Source organism: Odocoileus virginianus, chromosome 5 (assembly GCF_023699985.2).
Source record: "Odocoileus virginianus isolate 20LAN1187 ecotype Illinois chromosome 5, Ovbor_1.2, whole genome shotgun sequence".
NCBI classification, from domain to species: Eukaryota; Metazoa; Chordata; class Mammalia; order Artiodactyla; family Cervidae; genus Odocoileus; species Odocoileus virginianus.
This window is the reverse complement of record NC_069678.1, coordinates 5,990,072-6,005,092: the sequence shown is the minus strand read 5'-3', so window position 1 is coordinate 6,005,092 and position 15,021 is coordinate 5,990,072. Positions and strand designations below refer to the sequence as shown.

The 15,021-nt window shown below is 48.9% G+C and overlaps 1 protein-coding gene across 2 annotated transcripts in view; it reads left to right on the top strand.

The window, feature by feature from the left end:
• The first annotated feature begins 1,078 nt into the window (after positions 1–1,078).
• VANGL1 (VANGL planar cell polarity protein 1) overlaps positions 1,079–15,021 on the top strand; it is a 54,350-nt gene continuing 40,407 nt past the window's right edge. The window contains exons 1-2 of one of the 2 annotated variants that reach the window (XM_070467253.1): positions 1,079–1,206; positions 12,259–12,464. In XM_070467253.1, coding sequence (XP_070323354.1) covers positions 12,394–12,464 — 71 coding nt within the window. In that variant the 5' untranslated portion in view covers positions 1,079–1,206; positions 12,259–12,393. Of the gene's footprint in view, positions 1,207–2,037; positions 2,179–12,258; positions 12,465–15,021 lie in introns of those variants that run through there. The other variant, XM_020900927.2, reaches the window with a different exon arrangement.

The window sequence follows — 15,021 nt, the reverse complement described above, 5'->3', positions numbered from 1 at the left end:
GAATAGTTGGCAACTGTGTAGTGCCCCCAGGGACCAGCCACTTTTCATAACCCTTACCACTCTCCTGCAAGGCTGGCTTTATCATCTTCTCTGCTTTTCAGACAGGGAAACAAAGACTTAGACAGAAACAGACCTGGTTGAATCAGGATTGGAACCTGGGGCTGCCTGCCTTCAGAGGTGTGCTCTTCTAGTAGTTTCTAGGGGACTGGGGTTGGGGGGCAGTTACCACTCTTAAATGGAGGAGGAGGGGTAGAGTTAGCTTTGGGGGCCCATGGGGGTCTGGGTGTGTATGGTTACATGTGGGGTTATTTCCTGGGCTGTGTGTGAGTTTAAGTGTGAGTGTGTATGTTGTTTGAGATGTATGCATATATGGATATTTGTGGGCTAATTCTTGGAATATGTGTATTTAAGTGTGTATATGTGTGTGGAGAGGGGCGGTTTAGTCCCTGGGCTGCTATGCAAATATATGTGTGTTAGGGCTCCAGTGTGCACAAATGGGCTTGAACGTCTGTGTATGATTGTGACTCGGTGTGTGCGTGAGGGTGTGAGCTTGAGCAACTGCTGTGTTTAGTTGTTCAGTTCGACTCTCTGCGACTCCATGGACTGTAGCCTGCCAGGCTCCTCTGTCCATGAGGATTCTCCAGACAAGAATACTGGAGTGGGTGGCCATGCCCTACTCCAGGGGATCTTCCCAATCCAGGGATCGAACCCAGCTCTCCCTCATTGCAGGCGGATTCTTTACCCTCGGACCAATCAGGCAAACCCTTGAGCAAGTGGGTAGGGGTCAATCTCTGACCATGAGTCTGTGATGTGTGAGTGTGTGTGTGTGGTCAGCCCCTGGGGTCTGTGTGGGAACGAGTGTGCCTGCGCGAGGGTGTGTGCGTGTGTGTGTGTGCGTGTGTGTGTTCGGGGCGCCAGACTCCCGTGGGCTGGGGAGACGCCGGCCCGACCCCGCCCTCCGCGGCAGGTGGGCTGGGCCCGCGGCGCGGCCGGCCGCGCTCGCTGCTCTTGGCTCGCGGCCGCGCCGGGCTCGCAGGGCTGGGCTCGGGCTGCGGGGCGGCGCCGGGACAGGAAGCGGAAAGCAGCAGTGCGGCGGCGGCGGCGGCGGCGGGGCTCTGCCTCTACAGGAGCCCAGCGCAGGCCGCAGAGCCGGGGCCGCTGCGAGCCGAGACTGCGGGCCGCGGCGCCCGCACGGCCGGCGCGGAGGTGAGTCCCGCCGGAGGCCGGCCGCGGCTGAGCGGCAGGGGCGGGGTGCAGACCTTCCGTGGCAAGACGCCCCCACCCCAGCCTGGGACCCCGCTAGCCCCTGCGTCCTCCTCCCGCAGCCCCACCCGGGACTCCGACCGCGGTTCACTGCCCTCCCCCTGCCTCTGGCCGGGAGCCCCCTCCCCTCCCACGGACCGCAGCGCGAGCCGTGCTTCCCGGGACCCCAGTCCTCTCCCATCCGCGCGTGGTGCGCCCCTCCCGCTCCGCTCCCGGCGCACCCCACTTCCTCGGTCCGGGCATCCCCTCCCCACGCCTCGGACGCTCCCTTCTCCCCAGGCTGTACTTTGGGGTGCGCGTCCCGGCCGGCAGGGAGTGGCCGAGCATTGGTACAAGCACCCGGGCGGAGGGACCCGCTGTGCGAGGCGGGGGCCGGGGCGCCCTGCGCTCCCCGGGAGCGAGGCGCGCTCCGTGGTTCCCACCCCGCTGTGGAGCTCGACCCGGGAACCTCCCGCGCCCGGGGGCCCGCCCGACCCAGGGCCAGAAATCAGCACAGAGCTGGCCTGTGTTTCCACCTCGCTTACAGAATGGAACCGGCCCAGGAGGCCGGGGGGAGGCGGGGGCGCGAGTCCGGTTGCGCTTCGGAGAGCGCAACAGGCAGGTAGGAGTTTACTTTCAAAAACGCCGGGGTGGAGCAGGAGGTGTCCGGCGAGTCTCTGCCCGAGGCGTCCGGGTTGGAGGCGATCTCACCGCACCGGGGCAGCCTTCGCCACGGGCAGGACCACATTTCCTCCTACAGGCTTTGAACTGCCCCCAAGCAAACGCGTCCAGAGAAGTGTGAAGCTTTATAAAAATTTAAACGCGTCGGTGGCGGAGGCAGGAGTGGGGCGGAGCCGCGGCCTGGCGGCTGGGAGATGAGCTAGTGAGACTTGGAGCAGAGAAATCCGTGGCTCAGTTTTCACAGCTTCAAATCAGGTAAAAGGCCCACCCGAGAAAGTGTTGTGAGCTCGTTTAGCTGCTCGTGAAGAGACGTTAGAGCGTTTTATGATGATGATTGTGTGGCTGACACGTGCATTTTGTTAAACCTCTTTGAGGGGGCTGTGGTTGGAAATGCTTGTATTTTTAGACACTTATTCCAAAAGCTAGCAAGCTGTAAAGAATCTGGCGTTTTCACTGATGTGTTTATAAATTTTACAAGGTTGCTGGAAAAATATTATAACTTGTGTCACCAATCAACAATGCTAATTAGCATTCTCCTTCCAGTGGGTGGGTTGTTTGATTACACAGCTCCTAGGCTCTTTAAGTGAGATGGCAGAAACTGTCTGAATCCAGGGAGATGTAATTAGTCATTTTATGAAACCACTAATTAGAGTTTTTAGAGTTGAATTAAATCAATGTGATATAGTTGGGGCTTTGATTTGTGGGAGGAAACTGTTTATTCTCCAGTTCAAAGAAATAACACTTTTCACCTACCCCATGAGCTTTTAGCATTCCCAGACTTTGGTATCTCTCAATATAATTAGTGAAACAGCTAGTGTGAAATTTTCACTGTTACAGTGTTGGCAGTGTGGCTTGGCTGCAACTTAATTTGTAAGTAAAATGGGAGAATTTTGAGAATGGCATATTTGTAAGGACGGCTTGCCAGGCAGTACATGTTTTATTGCCTTGTGTATTTGAGCAAAAGGATGAGACCATAAAGGAAAGTGTCCTGACAAGACCACAATGCCTTGTCACCCTGGTCCCACTGGAGACTGAACAAGTGTTGAATGAGGAAGGTACTCTCCATCCCCCAATACACACACACACGCCCCCTCGTGACTCCAGACCTCAGAGGAGTTGGTTTGCACAGGCGCCTATCAGATTGTATTTGAAAAGGCAGTTTCCACCTTTGTGTTCTTTTCTCCTGTACCTTCCACAGTACTTGAGACCCTGAACCTGTGAATAGGAGTTGAAATTGCAGAAATCTTTGTAGGTTATGTGTGGTTTGGGACAGTTTATGATTGTTGCCTACCCTCCTCTCTGAAAATAAGCAATTCTGAAAATTGCTACGTTGCTGTATAGTTTCTATAGTTAAGAGTGCAGGTTCTGGAGTTAGACTCTTAAAAGTTCAAGGCCCGGCTCCAGCATTTACCAGGTGTGTGACCTTGGTTTTCTTAACTGTAACAGAAAATTAATATTTTTTTCTCCCATATAAGTCTTGTTCTGAGGATTAAGTGAAATATCATATACAAATGACTGAAAGCAGTTTCTGACACATCAGAGGCACTCGACTAACTTTAAGCCATTCGATTATTTATGGCCCTCTTCTCTCTATAAAGTGAACTAGCTGTGGTTAGGGGACTAGCTGGGTGTGGGTATATGATTAGAGCCTCGTTCTATGCCATTTTCCAGAAGGTGGACACGACAGGATTAGGTGGACATGGGGCTGGCCCGTGTTTCTGGTCGTGGCTTTGGTCCCACCTGAAGTCTGATGAAAAGGTACATGTGTGTTCTGCCACAGTGTGTTTCCATCCCACTGAATCCAGTCCCTTCTGAATCCCACTTATTGGATAGCAGTCACTGGACCTGGCACCACTGGATTTACAGAGGAGGTAGTAAATGCTTATGAAATGTATTTTCCTGAAGCTTAAAAATCTGGCAGGGGACAAGGGGGTCACTTGAAAACAAAAAAGCATCGTAAGAATTCCAGACATATCAACCATTCACAGCTCTGCAGAAATTTATACCCAGCTGCTGGGAGTGTTTCAGAGGGAATTGATGACTGGAGCCAAGAGCAATTATTTGAAGAAGGGGAGTTGAAATCATTGGCAAGATAGGTAAAGTGAGGTTGACATTTTCTTTCCTTGTGAATAGTGGCCCAGAATCACTCTTTTGTAAGAGCCCTGTTGTGATGAAGAATCACTGGGTTTGTTGCAAATACACCAGTCCCTCCGATTCCCACATCGGTGACCTGGATGATGTGTTATGGTTTATTGACCACAAGTTCAGTAAAATACTTCTTCCTACCCTCCCTTACAACTGTGAGTTCCTCCAGATAAACCTGATAAAATACACAGTTTTCTCTGATGTTCACTTCCAACCTGGGAACAGTAAAAGAAGACCTGCAAGGAACAGAATGGAAATCAATAAAGCAGTCAACTGTAGCTAATGGTGTCCATTAAAGGTAGATGGCTCAGATGGTAGAGAGTCTGCCTGCAATACAGGAGACCTGAGTTCGATCCCTGGGTTGGGAAAATTCCATGGAGAAGGGAATGGCAACCCACTCCAGTATTCTTACCTGGAGAATTCCCATAAAGGAGCCTGGTGGACTACTGTCCATAAGGTCGCAAGCAGTCGGACACGACTGAGTGCTAACGCTAAAGGTAGACTCAAATGGACCAAAAACATATACATAAGTTTAATGAAAATGATATGTAAGTCATGTGCCTTATAAAACTTTTCTTTCCAATGGAAGGAATTTAGATTTACTAAGTAGTGCTGCGATTCATGGGGTCGCAGAAAGTCGGACACAACTGAGCGACTCAACTGAACTGAACTGAATACCTATCCTGTGCCAGGCACTAGTCTGAAAGATTACGAATGATCTCATTTAACCCACCTTGAGCCTATAAGGTAAGCAAAATGTAATGCTATTGTTATAATTAGGGAAACAGGGACAGAAAGGTTAAGTAACTTAATCTGAGGTCACATAGCTGATAAGGAACAGAGCCAGAATTTGAGCAGTAACGATCTAACTGCAGAACGTATGCTCATGGCTTATCCTCTGTAAAAGAAAAGTTGACTCAACAAAATATCTAAATTACCCTTTTCCTCTTGAGTAATTAAAAATGGGTACCTTGAGAAAAATGTTAGCTTGAAAACAATAAAAATTATAAATGCCATAAATCCTTTAGAATTCTGTATATGATAAAAACAAAATATTCAAAGTAATGCACACAGTATATGTAAACACAGTTACAGCAGAAATCTCTTTCCCTTGGAAATACATCCAGTGCAGAAGGAGTGGAATGGCTTTTTAAATTCAGCGTGTGTCTTTGTACCCCTTGCAAGGTAACCATCCAAACCCAAGTTCAGTTTATTACTTAATAGCTCTAGGCAGAGCTGTTGATGTTTTTATAATTTCCTTTTCTGAGAAGGTTAGCTTATGTTTACCAGTCATTACCATAGCATATTATTTCCCTCTTGTGATTTTCTGAACACTGTTTTCCTTTTAAGTAAGAGTCACGTATATTTTATGTAAGTGAACATGGCTTTAGGGGCAGATAAAGTATCCCATGCAGGAGATGGACTCAGACTCACTTTCTCCTGAGTCTGCCCATGCAGGAGACGTGAGAGACTCAGGTTTCTATGCCTGGGTCCAGAAGATCCCACGGAGTAGGAGATGGCAAACCCACTCCAATATTCTTGCCATGGACAGTGGAGCCTGGTAGGCTACAGTCCATGTGGTTGCAAAGAGTCAGACATGACTGAATGGGTGGACACACACATTCTCTTTGAAGCCACTGATCCGCATTTTGCTTTTAAGAAAGGGTGGTGAAGAAGATTCTCTGCTGCTGTTGCCAGGGAATTCCAGATTAAAATGCTGCCCTCCTGCCCCCCCTGAGATGTGACTTGATGAGCTCTGAGCCCTATCCTGTCATTTGCCTCCAGTTCCCGGAAGGGATAAGTGACAGGAGGGGGAGGCAGAGAACTAATGCCGATTCTTACTCAGTGTATCTGGAATATAACTTTTGCCGGTGAGAGAGACTTGTTGTGAGCAGCAGGGCACCTCCACTCTCAGTGGTTCAGCTGTCACTGTGGAATCTAATCTCTGCATCTTTTCCCTCTGTTGTAAAATTGAGGATTTAAAATAGATGATCTCTAAGGTTTCTTCTGCACGAGTCTGTGGCCTCCACATCTTAATATCTTGCCACCAGAACCCTTCCTTTGCTCAGCGTGCGTTACTGAGCGCTTGGTGTGCTCCAGGGGTTGAAGAGACAGTCGTGAAAGAGGCGCCGCCCTTGTGGAGCTTCCTGTCTCTCCAGGAGCCAGTCCCCGTGTATCTGAAAACCGGGATGTCAAGAAGTGCAGGGAGCTGAGACTGGAGGATCAGGAAAGGCTTCTTGAAAGAAGCTGTATTTCATTTGAGAGGGATGGGTAGGAACTGGGTGGAATGAGGTTGAAGAGTCAGTAGAGTGGATACACCGAGGCTGCAGAAAGGCATGGTGCCTTAGAGGAGGGGTCCCTGGCACCTGGGGTCTAATGCCTGATGACCTGAGTTGGAGCTGATGTAATAGAGTCTAATGTGAAATAATAATAGAAATAATCTGCACCATAGACATCGTGTGCTTGAACCATCCCACAAGCAACCCTCCCCCCAGTTCCATGGAAAGCTTGTCTTCCATGAAACCAGTCCCTGGTGCCAAAAGGATTGCGGACTGCTGCCTTAGAGGACCTTAGAGAAGGAAGTCCAAGCTGGAGATATGGGCAGGGCCTGGCCGACCAAGTGAAAGGTTTTGTGTTTTATTCGAAGCGTCGCAGAATACCAACGAAGGGTTTCAAGCAGGGAAACGTCCACATTGTGACCTGAGAGATCGCTCTGGCTGCTGCCCAGTCAGGGTCTTGTCAGGGGTCAGCATGACGAGGGACAGTTCTGCATTCCAGGATCCACATTTACACCTTTTATGACCCTATCCCATTCAGGCTCGAGCACAGCCTATCGGTTTATTACCCAGGGAACCCGATCCCTTTTCATTACTTTATCTTCCCGATAAGGCGTCCCCCTCTGACCTTATCTGAGGTCTGCTAATTTCTTGTGCATACAAGGGAACTATCTTCTGAATGCGTTGCTACAAAGATAAACTTCAGGATGTGTTTTTCTGTTAACCATACTGAAGCTCTTATGTTGGCTTTTGAAATGAGTTCATTCTGGATTTTGTCAGTTTGCCTTTGGCTGCTGCTTCTTAATCCTCACTGAGATCTTGAAAAAAATTGATAGCTCGGATAGAAACTGTGATGTCGAAGGGGCCCGAGCTCTGAAGAGCCTGGATTCTGTGAGGAAACCTGCAGGCTTTGTAATAGTTTAACCCTGTGTCCCCAGAGCCTGGAGGAAGCAGGTGGCTGAGAACCAGAAGAGTGAAGGGTGGGTCCCAGGGGACAGAGGGCAGTTAGTGACAGTGAAATATGTGGGATGAGAGGGAGAGAAAGTTATAAAATGGTGCCGGGTTGGCTCTATAGGGTCAGTAGGGTGACTGTATAACTCCAGTGAAGGAAATTGAAAAGAATAGGCTGGAGCACTGGAGAGCATCTTGGGGGTGATGATAATTCCAAGTGGAGCAAAAGGGATCTAAGTAGGAAATGCGAGTGTGTGTGTGCTCAGTTGCTGAGTTGTGTCCAACTCTTTGTGACCCCATAAGCTGTACCCCACCAGGCTTCTCTGTCCAGGCGAGAATACTAGAGTGGGTTACCATTTCCTACTCCAGGGGTTCTTCCCGGCCCTGGGAATTAAACCCGAGTCTTCTGCATTGGCAGGGGGATTCTTTACTTCTGCACCACCTGGAAAACACAAGTAGGAAATGTGCACTGGGGATTTATCCTTTCAGTAAGTATCTGTTGGGTACCTCTTATGTTCAGTGTATCCCAGGAGCTTATCCTAGAGTAAATCCATAGATGGAGGAGAATAATGGGAGAGATTTTTTTTTTTTTGGCCGTGCCCTGTAGCATATGGGATCTTTGTTCCTTGACCAGGTATTGAACCTGAGCTCCCTGCATTGGAAACTCAGAATTTTAACCACTGGATCAGCAGGGAAGTCCCATAATGGGCAAGTTTTGAGACTTAAGGGATGATGGGGGAGAGGGGAAGGAGCATGGGAGAAGTAGTAGCATAAACACTGTCACGTTGGAGGAGGACAGGCAGCAGAGAGCTCCGTGAGGGCAGCCATGTGCTACAGACTGCTGTCATTGCCGTGCCCCAGCATCACCTAGTAGGTCTCTCCTGGCCCCACTAAACATGGAGGCGGATGAATGAATACATGGCATAAGAAGGTCCGGGGGAAGGAGGACAAGGAGGGGACCTTTGGATCTGGCTCATGGCAAACTGTGGCATCACGGATAGCATCACCGACTCAGTGGACATGAATTTGAGCAAACTCAGGGAGATAGTGGAGGGCAGAGGAGCCTGGCACGCTACACAGTCCATGGGGTCACAAAGAGCTGGACACAACTTAGTGACTGAACAACAGCAATAATCTGTGGCCAACTTAGAGCTGTTTCAGTGGAGTGTTGAGGATGGAGAATTGGGGTGACAAGAGGGAGGGGATGGCAGGATCTACAGATCACCCCTTTGATAAGTATAGGCAGGAATTGCCTGGAAAGGAACCAGACAAGGGCAGCTGGTAGACTGGAGGAGAAGCCCTCCCCCTAAGAGCACTCGGGAGCCCATGATTTCCTCTGAGGGACATGCCCAGAGTTGCTTTACTGGATGGCTGGAGGTTTTAATGAGGATGAAAGATGACTTCCCTTTGCAGAAGGGCAAGGGGAATAAAACTTGGGTTAGCATGTGCCAGAGACTTTATTTTGGGAGGTTCCAAAATAAATTGTAAATTGATGCTTACAACAACCCTAGGAAGAGACTGCATTAAGTCTCTCTTTTTTTTCTTTTTACCGAGGGGAGGTAAATTCACAGAGGAAAGCATCTGTCACACTGTCATGGCAAGGAAATGTGAATAGGATCAGCCCAGGTCTTTGGAGCCTGGGGTGCCTGCCTCTGAGACACCTCTGCAGCATTTAGCCGGAAATAGCTAGAAGCTGACATGGAAAGGAGACTCGAGAGTTATCGGTTGAAGGGCAAAAAAAAAAAGCATAGACATTGTGGATGGTCAGTACTGGATGTAGGAGATGGCAGTCAGGTTTCTGGGCCAAGCAGCCTGGTATGAGAACCTGCAGGTTAACAGAGAGCTGGGTGAAAGGCCTTTGGGGAAAGAGGCTTGTTCAAGGGCAGGTCTAGAGATTTTGGCTCACCTTTTAAGGCTGATGTCTGGCAGGTATGAAGCAGAACAAGCAGCAAGGAAGCAGAAAGGAAGTGAGAGTCTGAGGTGCTGAAAGCTCGTCGAAATTGTTACTGAACCTGCTGAGAGGCAGAGTAGGGAGAAAAAAAGGGGAGCTGATTCTTGACGTCTTCTGCAAAAGTAGGGGTAGGTCCAAGAGCAAAAGTATTTTTTAAATGCCCACAGTGGGGTTTTTTCCCCCCACACTGATTCTTTACAATCACCTCACAAAATAGGCCACTTTATTTCCACTTTGACTTTCCTGGGATGTGGACCCAGCGCTGTCTGGCTGCGGGTGAGCCTCGGCTGGGCAGGTGAGCACAGGTACTCACTCTGGCCTGCTCCTTTCCCAGCCTTTCTCTTACTGAGAGAGACATGGAGAGCTGCTGGGTTGAGGACTGGTCATAGGAGTCCTGAGAACCGCAACTGCCCTTTATCTGGTGCATCGGTGTGGTTCTGGGTGCAGTCACAGTTGTAGCTTATTTGTTTCTCGCATGAGCCCTTTTATTCACATTATACAGGTGCGGGTTTCTCTGTGCATGCTAAGTCACTTCAATCATGTCTGACTCTTTGTGACCCCATGGACTCTAGCCCGCAAGTCTCCTCTGTTCATGGGATTCTCCAGGCAAGAATACTGGAGTGGATTGCCATGCCCTTCTCCAGGGCATCTTCCCAACCCAGGGATCAAACCCACATCTCTTATGTCTCGTGCATTGGCAGACGGGTTCTTTACCACTAGTACCACCTGGGAAGCCCAATGTGGGTTAAGAGAGGTTTAACAGTTCAGCTGAGGTCGTGTGTCTCATAGGTGAGTAAAACCTGGGATTGGAACCCAGCTCCCAATACTGCATCAGCTTATATCTCCAGATCAACCTTGTGAAGTCTGTGCCTGGTGGATTTATCCCCATTTGACAGATGAGGAAACCAAGGCTCAAGAAGGCAAGTGACTTATCCCAGGCTGTATTTGACAGTGAGGAGCTCTGGCTAGACCCCAGGTTTCTCACTGTTCCCTTTGGACTCACGTAGGAGAGCAGACATGAAATGATGTCAGGATGTCAGGCTGAGGGAGGCTAGCCCTAGTGACAGACCCGAGGGGATGAATGACGAGGGCAGACACCACGTAGGTGTTCCTGAGGCTTGAGATTTGTTGGCCAGTGGTGGTCCTCAAGTAGTTCCCTCCAGAGTGGCAGGTCATTCCTGAGGAGCTTTGGCCTCTGCCCAGCTGAGGGTGCTGTGCTGTGCTGTGTTTAGTTGCTCAGTCATGTCCGAATCTTTGTGACCCCATGGACTGTAGCCCACCGGGCTCCTCTGTCCATGGGGAATCTCCAGGCGAGAATACTGGAGTGGGTTGCCATGCCCTCCTCCTGGGGATCTTCCCAACCCAGGGGTCAAACCCAGGTCTCCTGCATTGCAGGAGGATTCTTTACCAGCTGAGCCACAAGGGAAGCCCCCCCAGCTGAGGGTAGTGATGGTATTTGCACTCTTTGTTTTTTTCTGACACTTACCTCACTGGCTCTGTTTGCATTGTCAACTCACGAGGGTTACTGGAAGGAGGAGCCCCAAGGGGCGGAGACCAGCTCTGGGATGAGGGGTGCAGAGCTCCTTTTTCTCTTGAAGTAAAGGTTCTTAACATGTGGGGCTCAGGAATGTACTTGGAAATGTTTCCAATTTTTTTTTATTGCATAGCAGTGTCTAAGGAAAGTATGGCAAAAGACCCAGGAACCTGCAACAAACAAATCACCTGCTTTCATTTTCTGATGTTCCCTCATCCTCGTCCTTACACAAGCAGTCTTCTTGTCATCCAGTCGCTCAGTCGTGTCTGACTCTTTGTGACCCCATGGACTGCAGCATACCAGGTTTCTCTGTCCTTCACTCTCTCCTGGAGTTTGCTCAAGTTCATGTTCATTGAGTCAGTGATGCTGTCTAACCATCTCATCCTCTGTGATTGTAACTGAAGTGTAGATTTCGGTGTCTGTCTACAATGCTCTCTGTAGCCTGCTTTTTTAATTTTTTCTTAAAAAATGTATTTGGCTGCATTGAGTCTCATTTGTGGCACAATGGATCTTGAATTGCGGCATGTGGGATCTTAGTTCCCCAACCAGCAAGTGAACCTGGGCCTCCTGTGTTGGGAGTGTGGAGTCCTAGCCACCGCTAGGGAAATCCTGTAGCCTGCTTTTAAAATTTATCACTAGATCACACAAACTTCCATTCTTTGTAATATCATTCTACACAGCTCTGTGATATTTCTTTGGGTTTCCCTGGGGTCTCAGTGGTAAAGAACCCGCCTGCCAGTGCAGGAGATGCGGGTTTGTTTCCTAGTTTGGGAAGATTCCCTGGAGAAGGAAATGGCAGCCCACTCCAGTAGTCTTGCCTGGGAAATGCCATGGACAGAGGAGCGTGGGGGACTATAGTCCGTGGAGTCGCAGAAGAGTCAGATGTGACTTAGCGACTAAACAGCAGCAACAATGATATTTCTTTGGGTGAATGAATCATGTTTCCCTTACCAGTTCCTTCTTTTGAGGAGCATTGCGAGTGTTTCTAGCTTTTCACTATTATAGGCAATGTGCTAATAATAGTTTTTCTTTTAAAAAGAGAAATTCTAGAAGTTTGCATTCCTGGATTAAAGAATTGAGAACATTTTTTTTTCCACTGGCTTTCGGAAACTGAGCAAATGGCTTACAGGCTGCTTCCCTGGGTGTTGCTCTGTAAGCGCCACACTGACAGTGGGGGCTGGACATGGTGTCTCAGGCCTGGAAGCCAGGCAGACTGGGCTGTGTCTGGGAGATGGCCCAGGGCCAGGCCTCTCCCCATTCCGGTTTACTGCTGCTGCGGTGGGGTGTGGCTTGCCCCCACCCCCCTGTCCCCCTCCCAGACACCTGAGCGGAGCATTTGACACCGTTGCATCTGATGTGTTCCATCACAGAGATCCCAGAGTGGAGGTTGCCACTGTCTTTTATCTTCCAATATAACTTCCTTGAGGTTGGCTTTGAAAGGTGATATCTTTTTTGTTTGTTTTTCTCTTTTTTCCCAGAATTTGTTGCAGTCGAAGAGTGACTCCTTGATTCCCAGGCCCTTTGAGGTCTGAGGAGTCCAGTAGGTGAAATTCTCTCTACCTCTAAGGAGAAATAGTACCTGCTCCTGCAGCAAGAGCAAGCCCTCCATTGCTATGGATACCGAATCCACGTATTCTGGATATTCTTACTATTCAAGTCATTCGAAAAAATCTCACAGACAAGGGTATGTAAGCTCTTGCTTGTTCCACTTTTCCTCTGGGGGCGGAATTTGCAGGTTTCTCAGGCTTCCTGACTCACTTTCACAGTCCCCCTGGGGAGCAGCCGGCACTGGAGTTTCAGTCCACTGGTGCATGAGAAGCTGAGCTTTCAGAACCTTTTAACCTGCGCTGGGAGGAACTACACCACCAATTTACATTTTATAGCCACTATTACCGTTGATGACCTTCACTTCTCACAATTGATTTTAAATTAAAGTTTCTGCCTTCGGTGGAAATGTTTTTCATTTCTAAGTACTTCTCCGAGATGACAGTTCTCCCAAAAGCTTTACCAAGTATCTAAGTGAAAGTTTTTAAAAAAAGAAAAAGTGTTAATTTGTTGCTTCTTACCCAGAGCTGCTGACTCATGGTCCATTATGCCCTTGCTGTGAGGTCTATCCACTGAAGTGGCAGGTTGGCAGGCTTGGCCTGGTGCCTTATGTATTTCTCTGTCTCTGACTCGTCTTCCCAGTGAACAGGCCTGGGTTTTGGACATCTGACCTGGGTAATGGCGGGGGGATACCAAATTTCCCCTCCTCTGTACAGAATGAACAGATCTGCACGGGTGTTCCTAGGGCCTCCTGTGTTACAGACCTGCAGAATGGTGAGGGAATGAGTGAATGAAGAGATAGTGCCAGCCGGTGAAGAGTGCGGTTGATACAGTTGCAGTGCTGCCTCTTACTTAGACCACTCAGCTTAGACTGCTCATCTGTGAAATGGGTAGAGCGGCACCCTCTTCACGGGGCTGTGGGGAGGATTAATGAGATGATGCCTGTGAAGCACTTAACACAACACATCGTAGGCCACTCACCAGTGCCTGGATTTATGCTATCGATGGCCCTGGTATTTCAGCAGCACATTTGAAGGCTCCAGGTGACCCCAGTCCATAGACCCACTTGTGGTCACAGCCCTGCGAGAGCTGGGAATGGTGATGGTAGTGGTGTTTCCTTGACTCAGCAGTTCCTCCATACAGGCAGCTGAGTGCAGAGTAGGTAGGATTTCGTTTTGTGAAACAGCAGTATGCCACATATATCTAACTGACTCATTTACTTGTGAGTCCGTATGGATCTACACACGCAGAAAGAGGTCTGGAAGGATAGTGTCCAAGCTGCCCCACGTGGTCCTCCACAGGGAAGGGGTCTACACAGAATGGTGACTGATGGGCACTTTGATGCTTTATCTTTCTACACTTGTTCAATCTCTTATAAGTATATAAATTTTGTGATTAAAAATACAAATAGAATAAAAATGTAAAAGACTCTCAAAGATTAACGACATGAGAAAATATATATAAGGCCATGTTACTAAAAACTAAGATTCAAAACTTTGTGCATTATAATAGGTATATATTCTTATGATATGATGAATGGTAACAGATAGTTTGTGTGTGTGTTTTAAACTTTCATTATTTTCTAAATTCCATGTATTGCTCTTACGTAATCATGACAATCTGGGGAAAAGAAGTAAATGAACTTGTGTTGGAGTCCAGGCAAGTCTTTCTAGTCAGCTTGGGAAACAGAAAGAAGTACGGCTGAGTGAGGCCAGAGCCCAGATCCTGGGAAAGTCAGGAACCCTCTGGTGAGAAAAATTTAATCACCAATTTCAATCAGTGGGTAAACATATCAGATTCGTTCTAAAATACCAGAAACAGCTGTTTAAAAATATCCAATCTTTGAACTTAACCAGGAAAAGCAGTTCCCTGTGAGTGTGCCAAGCTTCCCCGTCCCACACTGTGAGGAGCAGAGTGGGAATCTGGGGCTCTCTGGGTGCCTGGAGACAAGTCGAGCCGGGATGTCTTGCAGGGTTCCGAGGAGAAGCCCTGTCTGGCCCCCTTCATCTGCACTCACGTCCCCTCCCAGCACTCATTCCTCTCTGTTCCCTCAGCCCCTTGGGGCCCCCAGAAATGGATACTGTAGTGCTCTTGTGGTAGCTTTAAGAGACTATAACTTTCCATGAAAACAGCACGCAGAACTCTGAGTACCTTCTTGGACCCCTGCAGGAAGCGCTAGGCAAATGATAATACAAGCTGAGACCTTTAATACTTTAATCAGGGATGTTGCTGAATGCCTACTCAGGAGCGCTCTGGGTGAGAGATGATGACCCGAGATTAATAGGTGCGCTCCCTGGTGTCTTTAGAAAAACAACAGCCGCTGAGATGCATCCCCTGACACGGCATAGTGACTGTGGGGTGGAGCTTGTAATCCGTAGATAATCGGTGTCGGGGGTCCTTTGTCTGGGTGTAAAGGGTACTGAACAGTCACAGTAGCCCTCCAGAGGCATGTCCTGGACCCGGCAGAGGCAGTGTATCAGCGGGGAGTGTCCCTGTGAAGGCTGCCTTGCTCAGCGATTTGAATGGCAGAGGAGGAAGGGAGAGGGACTGTGCTCTCTGGGAGTCGTCGTAGAACTCTCAGAGAGGAATAATGAAGGGCAGCGAACTTGATATGCTTGATGACACTGAGATCATCTTTGGAGTACTGGCAGAGTTCAAGCAGATGATAGATGACTTTTTACAACAAAGAAGCTAGT